General features: G+C 46.5%; 3 protein-coding genes across 14 annotated transcripts in view; 1 reads left to right on the top strand and 2 right to left on the bottom strand.

The window, feature by feature from the left end:
• FRYL (FRY like transcription coactivator) overlaps nt 1–7873 on the top strand; it is a 170309-nt gene extending 162436 nt beyond the window's left edge. For 9 of the 11 annotated variants that reach the window (XM_071807478.1, XM_071807476.1, XM_071807474.1 and 6 more), the window contains 4 exons: nt 2841–2858; nt 3774–3884; nt 5228–5424; nt 5779–7873. In XM_071807478.1, the coding sequence (XP_071663579.1) occupies nt 2841–2858; nt 3774–3884; nt 5228–5424; nt 5779–6037 (585 nt within the window). In that variant the 3' untranslated portion in view covers nt 6038–7873. The remainder of the gene's footprint in view (nt 1–2840; nt 2859–3773; nt 3885–5227; nt 5425–5778) is intronic. The other 2 variants (XM_065837612.2, XM_071807472.1) reach the window with 1 other exon arrangement.
• A 3057-nt stretch (nt 7874–10930) lies between these two features.
• On the bottom strand, nt 10931–12560 carry ZAR1 (zygote arrest 1). Of its 2 annotated transcripts, XM_065837667.2 has the most exons (4): nt 11629–12560; nt 11448–11540; nt 11299–11373; nt 10931–11229 (listed from the first exon to the last, which is right to left on the bottom strand). In XM_065837667.2, the coding sequence occupies exons 1-4, from the start codon at nt 12442–12444 to the stop codon at nt 11086–11088; spliced, it is 1128 nt and encodes a 375-aa protein (XP_065693739.1). In that variant the 5' UTR covers nt 12445–12560; the 3' UTR covers nt 10931–11085. The 2 variants fall into 2 exon arrangements, with proteins under 2 accessions (XP_065693739.1, XP_071663582.1); XM_071807481.1 differs by having other exon boundaries at nt 10931–11373.
• Nucleotides 12561–12664: 104 nt separating this feature from the next.
• Nucleotides 12665–15419, bottom strand: SLC10A4 (solute carrier family 10 member 4). Its single transcript, XM_065837443.2, has 3 exons — nt 14846–15419; nt 14262–14472; nt 12665–13620 (listed from the first exon to the last, which is right to left on the bottom strand). Exons 1-3 carry the CDS (start codon nt 15229–15231, stop codon nt 13105–13107), a joined length of 1113 nt encoding a protein of 370 aa, XP_065693515.1. The 5' UTR covers nt 15232–15419; the 3' UTR covers nt 12665–13104.
• Nucleotides 15420–16898: the final 1479 nt, after the last annotated feature.

The raw sequence follows: 16898 nt of genomic DNA, 5'->3' as shown, positions 1-16898 counted from the left end.
TCACCATGAGGGTGGTGAGGCACTGGCACAGGCTGCCCAGAGAAGCTGTGGATGCCCCATCCATGGAAGTGCTCAGGGCCAGGATGGACGGGGCTTTGAGCAACCTGGTCTAGTGGAACGTGTCCCTGCCCATGGCAGGGGGGTTGGAACTGGATGATCTTTAAGGTCTTCCAGCCCAAACCATTCTATGCTACTATAGCCTCTGAAAAGAAGTTATGTGACTATTCCCATTGATTATTTGTGGAGACCTGTTTTGATATTAGTTTTCCATTGTACCCTGCAAGGCACACTGGCAATTTTGTCTTCATGTGCTCCTTGCACTTGCAGGTTCAGTTAAAATCATTTTAATGTGTAGTATCTATTGAGAAAGCAGAGTCCTGTTATCTTGCTTCATAAATATACACCATTTACAGAAGTTCTAAATTTATTCACAGAAGCTTGTAGTGACTTGAAGGAGATTGAGATGTTACCAAGTGTAAGATCATTGTTTCAAAAGTCCTTGTAAATGGAGTGTGTGGCTGCTAAGTCTCTCCAGTCAACCAGTTAATGCTAAAAATATGTAAGTGTTGTCCTGCTTAGGAAAACAGAGCTGCTTCATTCATAACATATTTTTCATTCACTAACACAAATAAGATTTTCTTACTAATTTTTAGGATTGTGGTCAATACAGCTAAGGAATAGTGAGATTAATTCTGTTCTTACTTGTGCATTGCCAGCAGACTTGCAAGTAAATCTAATTACTGAATTTTTGCTATTAGTACTTACACACAAGCCTGAAAGAATGCATCTGGACTTTGGCTACACTGTTTGTAAAGGACTGACAGGTAGAAAAAAGCAGTATTTGTCTGGTGAGCAGGTATGTGAAAGACATTGAAGAGGCACAAAGCCATTTTTAAAGGAAAGCCTCACTTTTTAGAATAGCTATCAAACTATGAATCTGAGGAGAGAAGGATTATTTTCAGCTTACAGCAGGAGTGTCCAACTCATTTTCCCTGGGGGCCACATCGGCCTCACAGTTGCCTTCAAAGAGCCAAATGTAATTTTAGGACTGTATAAATTTAGGAGCAGTTACATTTATACAGTCCTAAAATTACATTTGGCCCTTTGAAGGCAATGGCGAGGCCAATGTGGTCCCCAGTGAAAATGAGTTTGACCCTGGCTTACAGTAATAATGAGACTTGACTTAAAGAACACTGGAATTTAATGACTAAAAATATTAAATAATCAACCCTGCCACTTGTCAAGGGTTTAGATTGCGGGGTGACAATCAAACCCTGGCAGATGTATTGTTAACCTCCTCTCCTCCCCCCTTTTGCCCCTCCCTCTCCCCCCTTCCCACTCAGCACAGGCGATCAGGAGGGAAAGAAGGACAGAGAGAAGAGAGTTGGAAAAATTAAAAATGTTTTACTAATGCTACTAATAAGAATAGAGAAAATAATACAAAATATACAAAATCAATCTTGAAAGTCTCAGCAACTGCAGAGCCAGCACCCAAAGTCCTGGATTAGACTCTGTAGCCAACCGGAGCTGGATTCAGTCTCTCACTAGGCCTCAGTTCGCAGGGACGACCAGCAAGGTCCTCTCCTAATGTCGGCCATAAGCAAAAGAGAAAAAGGGACGAGATCCTTGTGATCTCCCACTTTTGTATGAAGTATTCACATGAATGGAATGTTGTACACAGTTGGTCAGTTTCTTGGTTGCCTGTTTCTCGTTGCCCCTCTTGTGAGATGTCCATCCGTGCTTATCAATAACTTCACATTCCATTGCTGTGTTTACCAAAACATGTATCTGGTTCTTCAGGAAAATGCAGCTAATATGAAGGCTTTAGCTGGCAGGCAAATTCACTAAAAGAGAAACTTGGTTTTTAACAAAACCAGGACACCACTCATCAGTCTGATTCTCTGTGCTTCATGAAAGCAAGTCACAGAATTCTGGTCAACTTCAGGAGTTCAAGGTCTTATCTCTGCGGTGTTCTTTGCATTGGAAGTTTTTGCTTATCTAATAATTGTGCTGCGTATGTGATAGCACAGACTACAGAACAAATACATGCAATGCTCATAGTCTTTTAAAAACATAGTATGTAATTTATTATACACATTGTGTATAACTGTGTGCTTAGTAAAGTTCAGCTGCTTCTGCCTGTTGGAATCAGACATTGATTGCATCTTCATTTGCTTACTATGCCCACTGTACTTGCTTAACTGCCATCAATAGGCTTAGTGCTGTACAAAGCACCAAATTCCTGTCCCTAGTCTGACACATATATTTTCTGATTATTTCTCTCCCTGTCCTTCTTTCCCAAACGTTTTTCTGAAGTAGCTTGTAAAAACCAAGTGCAATTAAATTACAGAAATCTCACAATGAGCTGTTGAGAACTGAGTCTAGCAAAACCAAGAATTTTCTAAACTGATTCAGAATCCAAATTAACATTACATCTCAAATTTTAAAAGGCAATATTTTAACTTAAACTATAGTGGTACAGAACAAGTAAGAACACTGTACAGATGTTCAGGCCTAAGCGTTCTTGGTTTTGATTTCCTTAAATTTGCGTACCTCGTAAGACTATAAAGATCAGACAGGGTTGTAAGTGAAGTATGTTACTCATGTTGTGGGACAACAAAGCCAGTGCTGTCTGTTGTTAGTTATAGCACCAAGTAATTTCACTTCAGATTCAGTCTGTTAACTTTTTTCATTCATGGTATATTTGGAGCATGTTACTTGTATTTCTTCCTCCATTTTACCTGGGACATCTTTTACCCAAATTAAAATTATTTCCTATACTAATTCTTGCTCTTTTTTTCTTTCTTTGTATTTTGTGACCTGCTCATCTTCTTGCTTAGCAAATGGAAATTCTAGCAGTAAGTGATGGTTCTTGATTTATCAAATACTTAACCATGCCAGTCACCAAACTGGTCTCTGTCTCATCCATTTGTGACATAGTGATGTCTTGTCATAGACTATTACAAAAATGCTGTGTGCTTCAATTTTGCATCATCTAACCTGTTCAACTGTTGGTCCTTTTTAGATAATACGATCCTATAGTTAGTAGAACATTATAGGTTATTCCATTAGCTTTTATGTCTGTACGTGAAGCAGTATTAACACTGTCTGCCCTTTGAGTAGCGTTTTAGACGCATAAAAATTGAATCAAGACAGTGCATAAATTAATGCTGATGTTTCATTGCTTTAAGAATATATCATGTGATGTTTTATGTCATAGAATGAGAGCTACCCGATTCTTGCCTCTGAGAATGGAATTATTCTCCTTTTATTCCATCAGGCAATTGTAAGCTAAGGGCCAGGTTATATACTGTGCTCACATATTTATATTAATGGTTAAGAAAGATACCTGTACTTACAGACCACACTGTTTCTTTTGCATGTTAGATCTTGAATTTAAAACAGTAAAATTGCAACAATAAAAGTAAAGTGATCTATGAAACTGTCTTGGAACATGACGTTTCAAAGGCCTTTTGAAAAATTTTACGTTCCCCCTCCCCTTTCTGGAAATGTAGCTTCTTATGAAAAGTAAACTTTAAACCTGTGTGAGAGAGACTACTCGTTAATCTAGAACTGAATGACGCTTTCCTCTGCTTTTCGTTAGCTTCCTGCTAAGTTAGCTTCTAAATCTTTTTGGCATTTTCTTCAGTAACCAAATAACTACCATTATTTTTGTGCATTCTATACTGAAGAATTTGTAATTGATTTTCTCTTGTATTGGATAGCAGATGTTTTGCACTTCCTGAATATAATAATGATGTTTACATTTGTAGGAGCTGGAGTTGTGTCGGAGGCTATACAAGCTGCATTTCCAGTTGCTGCTTCTGTTCCAAGCCTATTGCAAACTTATCAGCCAAGTGAAAACAATCAACAAAGAAGCAGAGGTAATGAAAACCATGCCATTTACCTCCTAATTGTTGACATTTTAAAGCCAAACCATTTAAAGTACATTTTGATAACGTGTTCATCAGTGGGACATCTTTTTAGAAACTGAAGGAGGGTACCAGCTGTTTTATAGCCAATTAATAAAAGATTTAAGTAGAGTTCACAAGAATTTCCTGAGATGTTCAATTATCTGTGATTTTTGTACAGCTTGAAAGCTTTTAAATAGACAGGAACACAGGGAGTCCAGTGATGAGGATTTAAAATATTTCACAGCACTCCTGGTGTATTCTAATCAAGCTACAATCAAGGCACATCAACTCCAATCTACAAGTTCTGTGATGAAGCCCCTTTCCATCACCCCAGTGATTCCTACTGCAAACACTGTCACTTGCTACCAGCTGATTTATATAACTGTGTCTCTTAAGCCACCACTCAATTACTGTGCAACCTTAGTCTCCATCCTGAGCGCAGTCAGTAATGCATTCTAGACATCTTACGCCTGATTTTTAGTTGTACTAACTATAGAAGTAAAATGTCTTTCAGCTGCGCACTTGTGGTACATATGTGATGTTAATCAAGTCAAGCTGAATGCATTAGGCTATTAATAATGCCTTCTGAAAGTTCTCCCCTGGGTCTGTAAGGTGATAAAGGTAGGAAGAAAAAAAAATAGGCCTGGCCTTGCTTGATGCAAGAGGGAGAAAAATGAAAAAGAGGGATGGAAGTCTGTGGGTTTTGAGTAGCTTAGGTAAAAAGTATGCATGTTCTTTGTTTATATCTCCAGATTTTTGTTGAGGCTGCAAATAAGTGAGTTCATTTCCATATGGAGAATGCTGTGGAAGGTCGGCATCACACCTGTCCCACTTCCCACCTAAGTTAGTCAGATGTAGGATCATATTCTGAGCAATGGCCTTGTCTTTTACTCATATATTGATGCTTAAGCCAAAGACAACACTATATATGCTGGCTGCACTACAATTATTCTGCTGCGTTACTACTTTTCCAGACTTTTTCTTCATACTTAAGTTGTCCTTGTCATAATACAATTGCTGCTCTACTTTCCCAAAGTGTCCAACTCTTCGTGTTGGCTTAATTGTTATTAAGTGATGTGGGGAGAAAATAAATGTATTTTTTTGAAACAAAATTTTAACTGAGATTAAAATTTCTTCAGGGGAAGTACCTGACAAACACGCTTGAGCCATTATATTACCCATATACTTAAGCAACTGCAGCAAACACTTGGATATACTTTTCCTTTATGATGGCACGGAGAAGGAAGAAAAGTCTGATCTGCTGAAAGTTAATTTGGCTGAAAAAGAGTGGCTCACTCTTCTATTTATTTTAGGTCATAAACATGTCTGATGAACTTGCTCTTTTGGAGAGCTGTCTGAAAGAGGCTGAGGCTGCATCTGACAGTGGTATTGAAGAAATTGAAATTGCAGAGGCTTCCCAGGCCAGCACAGAAACAGCTATTCACTCTCTCCTTGAAACCCTGAGAAACAGAGAGTTTGTATCAGCTGTAGCACAGGTCAAGGCTTTCAGGTAAGCGCTTAAGGATTACTTTTTCAGACCTGAGTGTGTTAATTGGCCTTTTTAATTTAAAGATAGCTATAGGCACTATTCCAGTTCTTTTTCAGCTCCTGCTAGATGTCCTTATTGAGAAGGACAAGCACTCTTGCTTCACTACTGCTTGTTCATATGCATTTTGCAATTTAAAAAAAGCAATTCTAGTAGTACTTGTTCTTTAGAATTTATCTTTGAGAAAATAAAATGGTTAAGTATCAGGACCATAGGGAAGAAAGAATTTTCCTATGTCATCTGTTCAAATGTCTATTTAAAGATCAAGAATATTTTAACTTTTTTTTTAATGTTTAAATCCAAATTGTGTGTTTACAGATCTATTTGGCCCCATGACATCTTTGGCAGTTCTGAAGATGACCCAGTTCAAACATTGCTGCATATATATTTCCGTCACCAGACGCTTGGTCAAACTGGTAGCTTCGCAGTAGTAGGCTCCAACCAAGATATGTCTGAGGCCAGCTCAAAGCTGATGGAACTCAATCTAGAAATCCGAGAGTCTCTCCGCATGGTGCAATCCTACCAGCTTCTAGGGAAAATCAAACCAGGAATGAATCTTGTGAGCACTGGATTCTGAACAGCTGTCATTTAGAAAAGAACTGATGATGAAAACACTTCAGACTATTATTGAGCACCTTTCGTAAAGAAAAAATAGAAAAAAAAAAAAACCTCCAGCAATCCGGACAACCAACACAGTTTCATTACAGCAAGAAATTGTTTTATCAAGAGTAAAAATCTGATAATTGAAATGAACATCTTACTTGACTGCTCTTTCTACACAGTAGCTGTGTGGCAGTAGTATTTTTTTATTAAATATATGTATAAAAACTACATGACAGGAAAAGGGCTTAAATGTAACCATACATATGCATTATTTTCTGTTGTAACAGAACTATAAATGGTGTTTGCAGTAACAGCCTCTAAAGGTTGAACCAATATCGCAGGTGGGATGAGGCTAAAATCAAGGCTGGTTTATTTTGGCTGAAGACCTGCAGGCTTCCTGGCTTTCCAGCAGCAGTAGATATAATCATCAGCTAATACCTAATGAGACACTTTGCAATGTCATGAAGAATGTGCGGTCAAACATGAGTAGGATGACTTCGACTGCAAAAACCATTGACTTCTCAATGTCTTATTTGTTTCTGTTGTCTGTAACAAGGAGATGATGTGTGTGAGTTAGAATGTATGGCTATGTGACAGTTGTTTTTTGAAGGTATGGGTGATTGTTAAATAAGGTCTGAGAGCATGCTTAAAAGAGCTGCAAGATTATTTTTGAAGAAATTTTATTTTATTAGATCTAATCCTCATAGTGTGTAAATGTTAGCACATTTAATAATATTTTAAACTGGGATTTCCCAGTGTTTCTAAAAGAAATAATATATCTGTTAACTTTATTGGAATGCTGCTCAGTTCTCTGATCAGTGCTTATGTTACAAATATTGATAACAACTAACCAAAAAGTAGCTGCCTGCAGAGACTTTAAAATGTATAGTAAAGATATATGCTGCCCATCAGCAATTCTGATTAGAAGTTAACTTATTTTCTTTTGTATATATTCTAGAAACTGTATAGTGCAAAACCAGTATTTTTCTTGTAAATTTGTGCAATGCACTGTTAAGACAGTAGGTGTATAAAGGTATGAGGGGAAGGGGGCATTCTCCCTGTCAGTAGTCACATACATTACTTGCAGTCCAAGTACTCTGCAGGGTTCAAAGAGTTTGAATGCACATACATGCATCTTCATGACTCAACTTAAGCCTAAGGAATTGGGACTATATAGATAAAGAAGACTGACTACCAAAACATGCAAACAGGCAATATACTCTTAGGTCAGTGTCAAAGTCTGTAGCATAAAACAAACTGGATTCTGTTGAAACCAATAGCATTTTGTAAAAAATAAAAAAAAAATTAAAAAAAAAAAAAAAGAAAAACAGAAAAAAAAAAGAATGTAGTCCCATGATTCCTGTGATTTGAAAGGAACACCCAGTATTTTTATATACATCTCTTACCCACTGTGATTTTTTTTTTAATGGGCTCTAATTCTAGAGTTTAGAATGTAGAATTGAAATTCTTAGCTCTGCCTTTTTTGGGGAATTGGACCCCACTAGAAATGTAATTATGCTGAAAGCGCATTAACTGAAGGCACTGTGCACGCTGTTGGACTGCTGACAGTAGTTATGTTATCCTAACAAGCTCTGTAACTGGTCAAGGCACATCCATAATCACTGTATTGTTTTCCCTGTCCCTGATAAAATTGAATTATTTTGATGGTTTTGTGGTACTGTAGATGGTGTTCTTAATTATTTAATAAGTATTTACTGGGGTTAGTAGTTTTATTTAGTGGTGCATTACACTTTTATTTACATCATCTTTTACCAGCTTTTTTTGTAAAAATAAAAGACATTGTATCTGTCATTTTGTGTATTTTTACAAGCTAGAGTTTAAATATTTCAGCTAAACAGACTAAACATTGACAATAGAGGCCTGGGTGTGCTGAAATAATAGGTTTTTTTCCTTTGCTGTACCATCAGCACAACAGCATTTTCCTAGGCATCTTCTGAAGCTGTTAAAGGATTTCACACGCAACTCAAATCTGAATTAAATATACATAATTCCTTATAACATCTTCCTCCATTTACAATGACTAGTGAACCTGCCTTATGGAGCAGAATCATGCCGATTGTCTTCGATATTGCTTTAATTTTGTAAGCTTTTCCAAAATTACTCATTCTCAACTGTTTCATAAGCTGTTACTTGGTGCCAGTTCTGTGCCAAACCTGAAGCTCTGGTGAAACTGTCCAGAAACAAGTGAAACATCAGACAACTTCTGTAAGATGCAGCAAATACAGCACTGACTGAGCTAACACATGCAAAATAAGCTGTACAGGGCAAGTTCAAGATATCTTTGAAGAACTGGCAGCACAAAGGCTGTTTCCTTTCTGCTTTGCATCATCACATAGGTCATGAGCAGCTTTCCTTCTTTCTGCTGAGTCCAGGAACCAGTGCTCGTGACACACAGCGGATGCTGTCAAGGACATGACAGCAGTAAAGTGGAAAAGGATAAAGAATGGTACTTCGGCATCAAGCAGCAAAAGCATTGAATATATTTATGTAAGAGGAGTGACATAGAGCTACTGTAGAACTGAGGAATGCTACAGGATAAAGAAAAGCCTTTTTAATATTGCTGCCCACTGCACTCCACTCCTCCAAACCTTGCAGCAGTTCACAAAAGCAGGGGTGGCTCTTTGCTGTTACCTGCCACTTGGAGCCTTCATCAGCTGCTTGTTAGCAGTTGCCGCAGAAGCATGCCATACAGTTCAGATGCACTGGGCCTGGTCTACATCTCATCAAACAGAAGCAATTGCCACTTTGACTGTAGCTGGTAGGGATGACAACTCTTAAGTAAGTTGTACTAGATTTCATTTTGAGATATTACCGATAATTGTGTAAGAGTCACCCTATTCACAGCAAGTAATCCTCGAAGCAATGCTTGCAAGGACATCTGTTTAAATAGGAAGCACTCAGCTGCTGATATTGCTGTGAGTTGCCATATGACACAGAGCTTAACTTCTCAAACTCATTACCAAGGTGCACAGACTCATCACAGTCTACCACACTGCATCAATCGGAAACAGACTACAGGCCTTAGCATGGGGAAGGCAAACAGGAAAATATATTGAAAAATATCCTTCAAGGGCAATGAAGACATCCCAGATCACAGTTGCACCTGCAAGCTGAGGCAGACTAGGACTGCCAGGAGAGCCACAGCTGTGTTCCTCCTCAAGCTGGACACTTGCCCCTGCTCATTACTGTAACTACAGGTGAGTGCAAGGCACATGCATCTACAACAGAAAACTGCCCAGCTGCAGCTGTACTTTCCAAGTTGAACATGGCAAGGATGGAACTAATGTGAAAGTCTTTGAGTGAGCCAGTAAAGCAAGAAATATTTCCTTTTACTGTGATACGGGGGAAAGTGCTTCAGGTAGAAGCACAAAATAAACCAGTACCACATTCTCGGGGTGGTAGGTCTACTTGTTCCCAGAGTGCCTCATGCTGCCACAAGAAAAAAAATGCAGCAAGAATAAATAAAATTACTTGGCAATAAATGGGTGCTGAGGCATTAAGGCTTAGTTACTGCAGCAACTTAAACGGGCATGTTAAAATAAAGCAGGAATCTATGGCAAGATCAGTTACACCTACAGAATTAACACTCACTGCCCCTCTAAATAGACATTCGTTGGTACAAAAGACAATGTTTGCCTACCCTGGCATACACTGTCTTCTATTTAGAGATGCAATTCCACCCAGCACCGAAGCCATTACACAGTATCAGCTTAGACTGGTTCTCCATTTAGTCTTTAATAGAGTGGTCTCAAGCTGGGTACAAGCATAGGTAAGTTTGTTATAGCCAAGATAATTCAGTCTTTCCTAGTAGAAGCTACCTCAAGAATTCTGCAAAAGACTTTGTGCATTATTATGTTCAGCTTCAAAATTAACAGCTTTATTAGCATTCTCAGAAATTTAGGTTTTCCTCACAAGTTTACCCAACTCCTTGGCTACAGGGTACACTAGTGGGAGGTGTAGGATTCACTATCTTGTGACTGCTCAAACAGTGATGCTGTATTCCCAAAGTGAGGTGGCCCTACAGAGTCCATTACCACTGACTGCCAACAGGCCTGTGGGAACATCATCTGGGAGTAACCATGCTGGTTCTGCCATTGCCACCCAACACTAGAAGTACAATTTCTAGTTGCAAACCCAGTCTCAGAAGGGTGCAGGAGTTCAATCCTTCCCCACTGACAGAAAGCTAAGCCATAACAAGATCAAACTCATCAAGTGTAAGCCACTAAGTGCACAGCTCCTTATCCATCATCTGCAGGTACAAGAGGAAGGCAGGCAGATGCAATATCACACCTTGAGCCTTTACAGTATCACTTCTCTTTATAACCTTGGGGAGGTAAAGATGGCAACTCATTTACCAAGAGACAATCACAGCAGCTTGTGAGATCTGTCCCCAAGATGCATGAACTGCAAGCATTCTTTGGCTTTAGTCTACAAGGCAAGAACACCAGCTTAGCTAAATGCAGACCAGCTGTGCCAGTAGAAGTGACCTAGTGTTTATGTAGCACTTCTCAGTTGTTTTCTAGTGATGAAAAACAGGTGCAGAAGACCTTCTAAATGGAATAGTATGCACAGTAAGTGGATACTATTAGGTGTTTTATTCATGAATTATTCCCTACTACCTACTGCAGACGCCAATTTGATGTTGAGCTTCATTCAACGTATGATTAGTTCAAGGGTAGGAGCAATAGCTGGTATCCTTTCCCACCTCAGATTCTTCAAGACCCTGAGTCAGTTGCTGCCAAAACTGTAACTGATTTACAAAATATTTGTAGGCTCTTCCCCATGCAAGTTACAGAAGTTGCAACATGCACCCTTGTCTGAGCAGAAAGCCACCTAACCATTTGAGTGTGCTTTGCAATACTTTTATTTGCATGCTTTCCTACCTACACCTCACTAAGTACCTTAGAACAAGAACAACCAAAAAAAAAAAAATCTGCTCTGCTTGCAGTTTTCTAGAAGAGCCCTAAACAAAACAAACAAAAAAAAATAACAACATCCCACTCATATGATGTATTTGAAACTAAACGTGCTATCGCAGGAGAGGCGCTTCCCTTTGCACCTCCCGCAGAGGTCCTGGCGGTGGGGCCTCTTGGGATCCACGTGGCGCATCTTCACGGGGCAGGTGCACCTGGTCTGCTTGCAGCTCTGGGGGAGAAGATGGCGGTCGGCGGGCGCGGGCCGAGGCGGCCCGGGACAGAACAAAGGGCCCCTTACCTGGCAGGTGATGTCTTCCACGCGGTACGGGTTGTAGGACTTCTGGCAGGTCCGGCAGAACTGCCGAAAATAGACCTGCAGGGGAGGCCGGGGTCAGTGAGGGCAGCAGCGGGGCGGCGCCGGGCCGGGATGAGCCAAGCCTGCCATACCTTGTTGGTGCCCTGGACGCACCAGACGTACGCGCTCTCCCAGCGGATGTTGCAGTCCTTGCAGTGGTAGTAGCCGTACTTCTGTTCCAGGAACTGCCGGGGACAACCGTTACTCGACGGGGCAGGCGCCTCCCGGGCCAGCCCGGCCCCGCTCCGCTCCCCCATCCCGGCCGCCCCTCACCTGGAAGCGCAGGCGAGTCTTGCCCGCCGCCGGCTCCCGCTTCTGAGGGGCGGCCGCCGGCTCTGCCCGCGCCGCCGCGTCCTCCTCCCGGTTCTCCTCCGGCCCCGCCGCTGGCAGCTCCGCAGTGGCGGCCGGACGCTGCTCTAGCGGCTCGGCCGGGCGCTGCTCCAACGGCTCGGTGCCACTCTCGGGTGGCTTCTCCCAGCTCGCCCGCACGGCGGCCGCCTCCGCCTCCCGCTGCTCTCGCAGCGCAGCCGTCTCCTCCTCGACGGCCGCTGCCGTCGCCTCCTCCTCCTCCTCCTGCTGCGGCCGCCGCTCCGGCTCCGGACCCGGCTCCTCCAGGAAGGCGGTAAGTCTGCGGGACGCCATGGGCGAGTAGACAGCGATGGTGCGGGGGAAGCGCACGGCGCGGGTGCTGGTGGTGGCCAGGCTGCCCTGTTCCTGCTCGGCCTCGCGGGGACGTGGCCCGGCGGGGGGACCGGGGCGGCGGCGCAGCAGCGTGCGGGGCCCGAGGGAGCACTGCACCGAGGCGTCCTGCCGCGGGTTCACCTGTACGCCCACCTCCTTGGTGTTGGCCTTGCGGAGCCGCGGTGTCAGGTTGGGGTTGACCTGGGAGAGGATGGCCTTCAGCTGCGCCCGCTGGTAGTTGTCGAAGTATTCGGCGGCCGCCGCCGCCTCCCCGTAGCCCGAGAAGTAGCCGCTGCCCCGCGGCCGCCAGCCGCCCGTCGCTGCCCCTTTGCCCTTGGGCGGCGGGTAGCGGTAGGAGTAGGGGTGGTAGGCGGCGTACAGGTAGCTCTCCATTGCTTCCTCTGCCATTGCGCTACACCCGGGGCAACGCGGTCGGCAGGGCGGCCTTAAATACCCCCTGGGCGGGGCGGGAGCGCGGCCAGGCCGGGCTTCCTCCGCCCCCGACGAGCGCGGACCGTGGGGGCCCTTTCTTATCAGGGTGTGGGGCCTCGGTCAGGGATTCCCCCAGCCCCCCAGCACAGCGCGGCCCTTACTTTTCCCCACGGGATTAATCAGCGGGAAACGTGGGTTTGGTTCAGCTTTGCCATGTATTTGTGGTGAGAACAACGAGCACAATGCTTTTACAGCAGGTGGTAGGCACAGAGATACGCGCGTGCAAGATGGTTTGCCTATTTGTCCACGCTGGCGCCGTATTGGCTTCGCCTCTGCAAAACACTCGTCTCCTTCCTCCTACCCATTCCTGCTGCACTTTTAGGTGGGCAGGAGGCTCCTTGTGCAAGGATGTAGTTATTTGCGTTGGAGTGATACTTTCTCTTTTTTTTTTTCATATTTATTTTTGAGGAAATACAACTGTCACGGTAATAAACACACATCACCTTGTACAATGGGAGTGGCTGGAGAAATGATGGAGGCTGGGCAGCTCCGCGTGCGCAGCAATGAGCGTGGCCCCAGCCTGGCTGCAAGCGCAACACACATCACACATCCCTGGGTGTCACCTCCTTATCGCGCCTAAAGCGCCGTCTGCGTCGGCTCCATCTGAATGGAGTTGTGCTCCTCCGTTGTCACTGTGCCATACGAAGTATCGGCCACCTCCTCTTCCTTCAGTTTCTTGTAGGAAATATCCGTGTCTTCCTCTTCACCAAGTGTATCTTGTTTGTAGCTGTCTCTCCCATACATCTTATATGCCAGCACAAAGAGTCCTGCTTCTGCTGACTGAAAAAGGGCGTAAAGCAAGGGAAACATGTACATGCCCCCTATGAGCCCTGGCGGGAAGGTGAGTTTTAGGATGGCGGTGCAGAGCTGGACGTTTTGGCATCCTGTTTCCAAAGACACTGTTCTCCTGCAATGCGGGGGCATTTTAAAGACCGTGGCTAAGCCGTATCCCAAGGCATACCCTGCTAGAGGCATCAGCACTGCAATGGCATAGACAGACGCAGGAATATGTGCTATCAGATCTGGGCCCAGCATGGTCCCAGTCAGGATGAACAGGATCACCAGAGTCACCAACAGGGACCACAGGGAAATCTGGCAACAGATATTGATAAACAGGGGGGTTATTAGTTTAAAAGGATAAGCATAGCAGGTACAGACTTGATAAAGAGTCTAAATTGCAAACTGTGGTTGCACTGCCCTTTTTGGGTTTGTTCCTGGCTCAGGACTTTGGTAGTGTTTGATCATATCGCAGGAAAGGAAGAGGCCGAGATCGCCCTTCATCATTTTGCTTTGGGGTGACTTGCTGGGAAACTAGAGAGCCAGGGATTTTGCCTCACTTTTCCTTTTGTAATTAAGCTAATTTGTTTGCATGTTTTAAGGAGGTGTTGCCATCCCTGTGGGGTTGGTTTTGCTACCCCTGGTTGCAGCAGGAGCGGGGAGAGAGCAGGATGCCGGGGAATGCCTGTGCTCCAGGGTGCAGCGCTATGCTGCCTTGCTTCCTGTATGCAGGGGGTACACTGCCCTTCCCCTCGCTGTCTGTTTCACCGCTTTATTTCCAGACTACAAAAGTCCTTATATTCCACCTAAGTAGTGGAATATGCCGGTGTGAACCTACTATTGGTTCAGAGGGACCAGAAAGGTTACTGCCGTTGGACCCCCCCACCCTGTCCCCAATGCCATCCCCGGCATCCCCTGCAGAGCAGCCGCCTTCCAGTTCCCAGTGCCGTGCCTACCTTAACCAGGAGGTCGGCGGCGCGGGGGTGCCGGTATCGGATGAGCACCCCCAGGCCGATGGGCAGCAGGGTACTGCCCAGCGTCAGGCTCACTGCTCCCAGGGGCAGCAGCTGCACCAGGGTCGTGTTGATCCAGTGGCGGCTGTAGACCCAGAGGCAGAGGGGCATCAGGAACAGGGCCAGCAGCGTGGAGGACGCAGTCATGATAATGCTGCGGCGGGGGAACCAAAGAGACAGCGGATCAGCGCCCGGCCGGCCGGGGGGCTGCCCCAGGAAGCCGTAGTCCCCGCGGGAAGGCGGCTCTACAGTCGCCCTGTCGCTTCTCACGGCAAGAGCCCCCACCCCGGCCAGGGCGCGGGCAGGCACGCTTTTTAGAGAAGAGGGCAGGACGTATGTGTCGGGGTTCGTGTAAGAGCCGTCGGCCTCGGGAAAGGCAGGAGACCAGGGCTGGGGGTTTTCAGCCGCGCCGTGTCCGTCCGTCCGTCCCGGTCCCACCGCCGGTAGGTGCCCAGCAACCCCTCCTCCCGTCCCGAGGCCGCCGCAGCACCCGGCGGGCTGAGGGCGACAGGGAATGAGGCGCCTACCTGAGGTTCATGTCCCCGTCGACGAGCACCGACATGAGGTTGGAGAGGTTTCCCCCGGGGCAACAGCCGCACAGCAGCACAGCCACAGCCGCCACTTCGTCCAGGGCGAAGATGAGGGCGAGGAGGAAGGCCAGCAGCGGCATAGCCACGAACTGCCCCAGCAGCGCCAGCAGCAGCCCCACGGGCCGCCGCAGCTGCTGGCCCAGCTGCCCCAGCTCCACGGCGCATCCCAGCCCCAGCATGGTCACGCAGAGCGCCAGCCCCACCAGCACGCTCAAGCCCTGGTTGAGAGAGCGATCCCCGAAAGCCTCGTCGCCCCCCGGCAGCGACCCGCCGTCGGGGCCGCCGCCCCCCGCCGCCGTCGGGGGCTGCTCGGAGCCGGCCATGGGCTACGCGGCCGCCGGGAGCCGCCGGCTCCCCGCCGAGCCCCGGAGGAGGGAGCGAGCGGCGTGGGGGCCGTCAGTGTGGGATGCGGAGCCGCGTGGCCCCCGCGGTCCGCAGAGCCCGCATCCCGGCCCGGCTCGGCCCGGCTCAGCTCGGCCGGGCGCTGCTGCTGTGCCGCGGCCGCCGTCCGTCGCTGCGCGCCGGCTCTCTACTGCGGGCACCGCCCGCGCATCCCCGGACCCACGCGGGGCCACCCCCGGCGTGGGCGGTGTCTCGCTGCCGCCTCGACGGCGGGCAGTGCCCGGCCGCCAGCCCCGCCCGGCCCCGGCATGGGGAAGAGCAGGCGGGGGCTCATGGCCGCGGCCCCTCTCCCCGGTGCGTCCCTTCCGCAGAGCATTCGGGACGTGGCACAGCCACCTACATCCTCCCGAGGGCCGGGCCCGGCTTTTCCAGCAGAAGGAATGTGATATCGGGAGATTTGCTTCGGCATCGGTATCAAAAAGGCAATCAGTGTCACGATGTCACCGGAGATGTGGGTGGGCAGCAGCAGTCCCCCTCTGCTGAGGGACAGCCAAGATCGTTGCTGCTTCAAGCAAATTACCGGCTGCTGTGAAAACTGCGGGAATTGTTGGGGAAGGAGTAAGAGCCCTTCTAGGAGGTTGGGGGGCCCACCACTTTCTGCTGGTGAGTCACAGAAGCTTGTAAGGAGAGGCTTTATAGAGCAGGTGACGCAGGTAGAGGAAGCAGACAAGCTCTCAGGCACACAAGTATTCAGACCAGGGTAAGAAATGGAGACCGTCAACACAAAAATCACATCCAAGGGTGATATAGTGTTGTCAGTCATAAAGCTGTGCTTTGCAACATCTATGCTTCCACTATTTGTACTTTTCATTTAATAATTGTGTGTCACCCCGTGCTGTATGGGATGCCAAGCTGGGCTCGCAAGGGCAGCAGCTCCTGAGAGAGAAGGAGCAGCCTCTGCAAGCAGGGTGGACATCAGTGACTCCTGCTCTCTGCACTCGCATGGCTACTGGCTGCGTTTCGGAAGCGTAGCCGTCTCTTCTTCTTTCAGGTGGCAGCTTTAGAGGGATTGCAGCCACCACTTCACATCACTGCTCCTGGGTGGGAGTAGCTAGCTCGGCATGGAGCAACCCCAGGGGCTGCCCCTTGGTTCCCACACTGAGCATGCCACTCTGCTTCACATGGAGCATCTCGAGTCGCATCTCAAGAGGGATGCGCTGAATTTAAGGAGCGTACAGGAGGCACCCTGACCAGTTGTTCACGTTCAGCTCCATCAGGCAGCAAGTTCTCAGAAGTTTATTTTGGTGAAATTTTAGGCTATCCCAGGCATTGAGTAGAAATTATTTGGTGACTCAAGAGGAAAAAGAGAGTACTATTTGCTTCTTAAACCTTAATTCTTATTTGGGGTACAGGCAACACAAGAAGTGTATCTAGCATCTAGTGACAAAATCCCAGGTACAGCAACTCTGCCAAAATGATGTCAAGTTCAATAGTCTTCTCCTTGTGTTTGTTTCCTTGTCATTAGCCTAAGGAGAGTGCAGGGAAGATGAGTCATCAGAGCTGAACAACAAAATAGGTTCCTGATTACTTTAGTTCATTCATATTTTTGGGCTCTGTGTGCTGCTGCACTGGGGGAGTGTGGGGCTTG

The sequence above is a fragment of the Patagioenas fasciata genome, chromosome 4, assembly GCF_037038585.1.
Source record: "Patagioenas fasciata isolate bPatFas1 chromosome 4, bPatFas1.hap1, whole genome shotgun sequence".
NCBI lineage: Eukaryota > Metazoa > Chordata > Aves > Columbiformes > Columbidae > Patagioenas > Patagioenas fasciata.
This window is presented reverse-complemented; position numbering and strand designations above follow the sequence as displayed.

Excerpts from the sequence above, each read along its gene's own strand:
- ZAR1 (XM_071807481.1), bottom strand. The coding sequence starts at position 12,444 with ATGGCAGAGGAAGCAATGGAGAGCTACCTGTACGCCGCCTACCACCCC. Across the intron at positions 11,541-11,628 it reads AGACTCGCCTGCGCTTCCAG|TTCCTGGAACAGAAGTACGG; the intron begins GTGAGGGGCGGC and ends TGTCCCCGGCAG. Across the intron at positions 11,374-11,447 it reads GCGTCCAGGGCACCAACAAG|GTCTATTTTCGGCAGTTCTG; the intron begins GTATGGCAGGCT and ends CCTCCCCTGCAG.
- SLC10A4 (XM_065837443.2), bottom strand. The coding sequence starts at position 15,231 with ATGGCCGGCTCCGAGCAGCCCCCGACGGCGGCGGGGGGCGGCGGCCCC. Across the intron at positions 14,473-14,845 it reads GACGGGGACATGAACCTCAG|CATTATCATGACTGCGTCCT; the intron begins GTAGGCGCCTCA and ends CCCCCGCCGCAG. Across the intron at positions 13,621-14,261 it reads CCGCCGACCTCCTGGTTAAG|ATTTCCCTGTGGTCCCTGTT; the intron begins GTAGGCACGGCA and ends ATCTGTTGCCAG.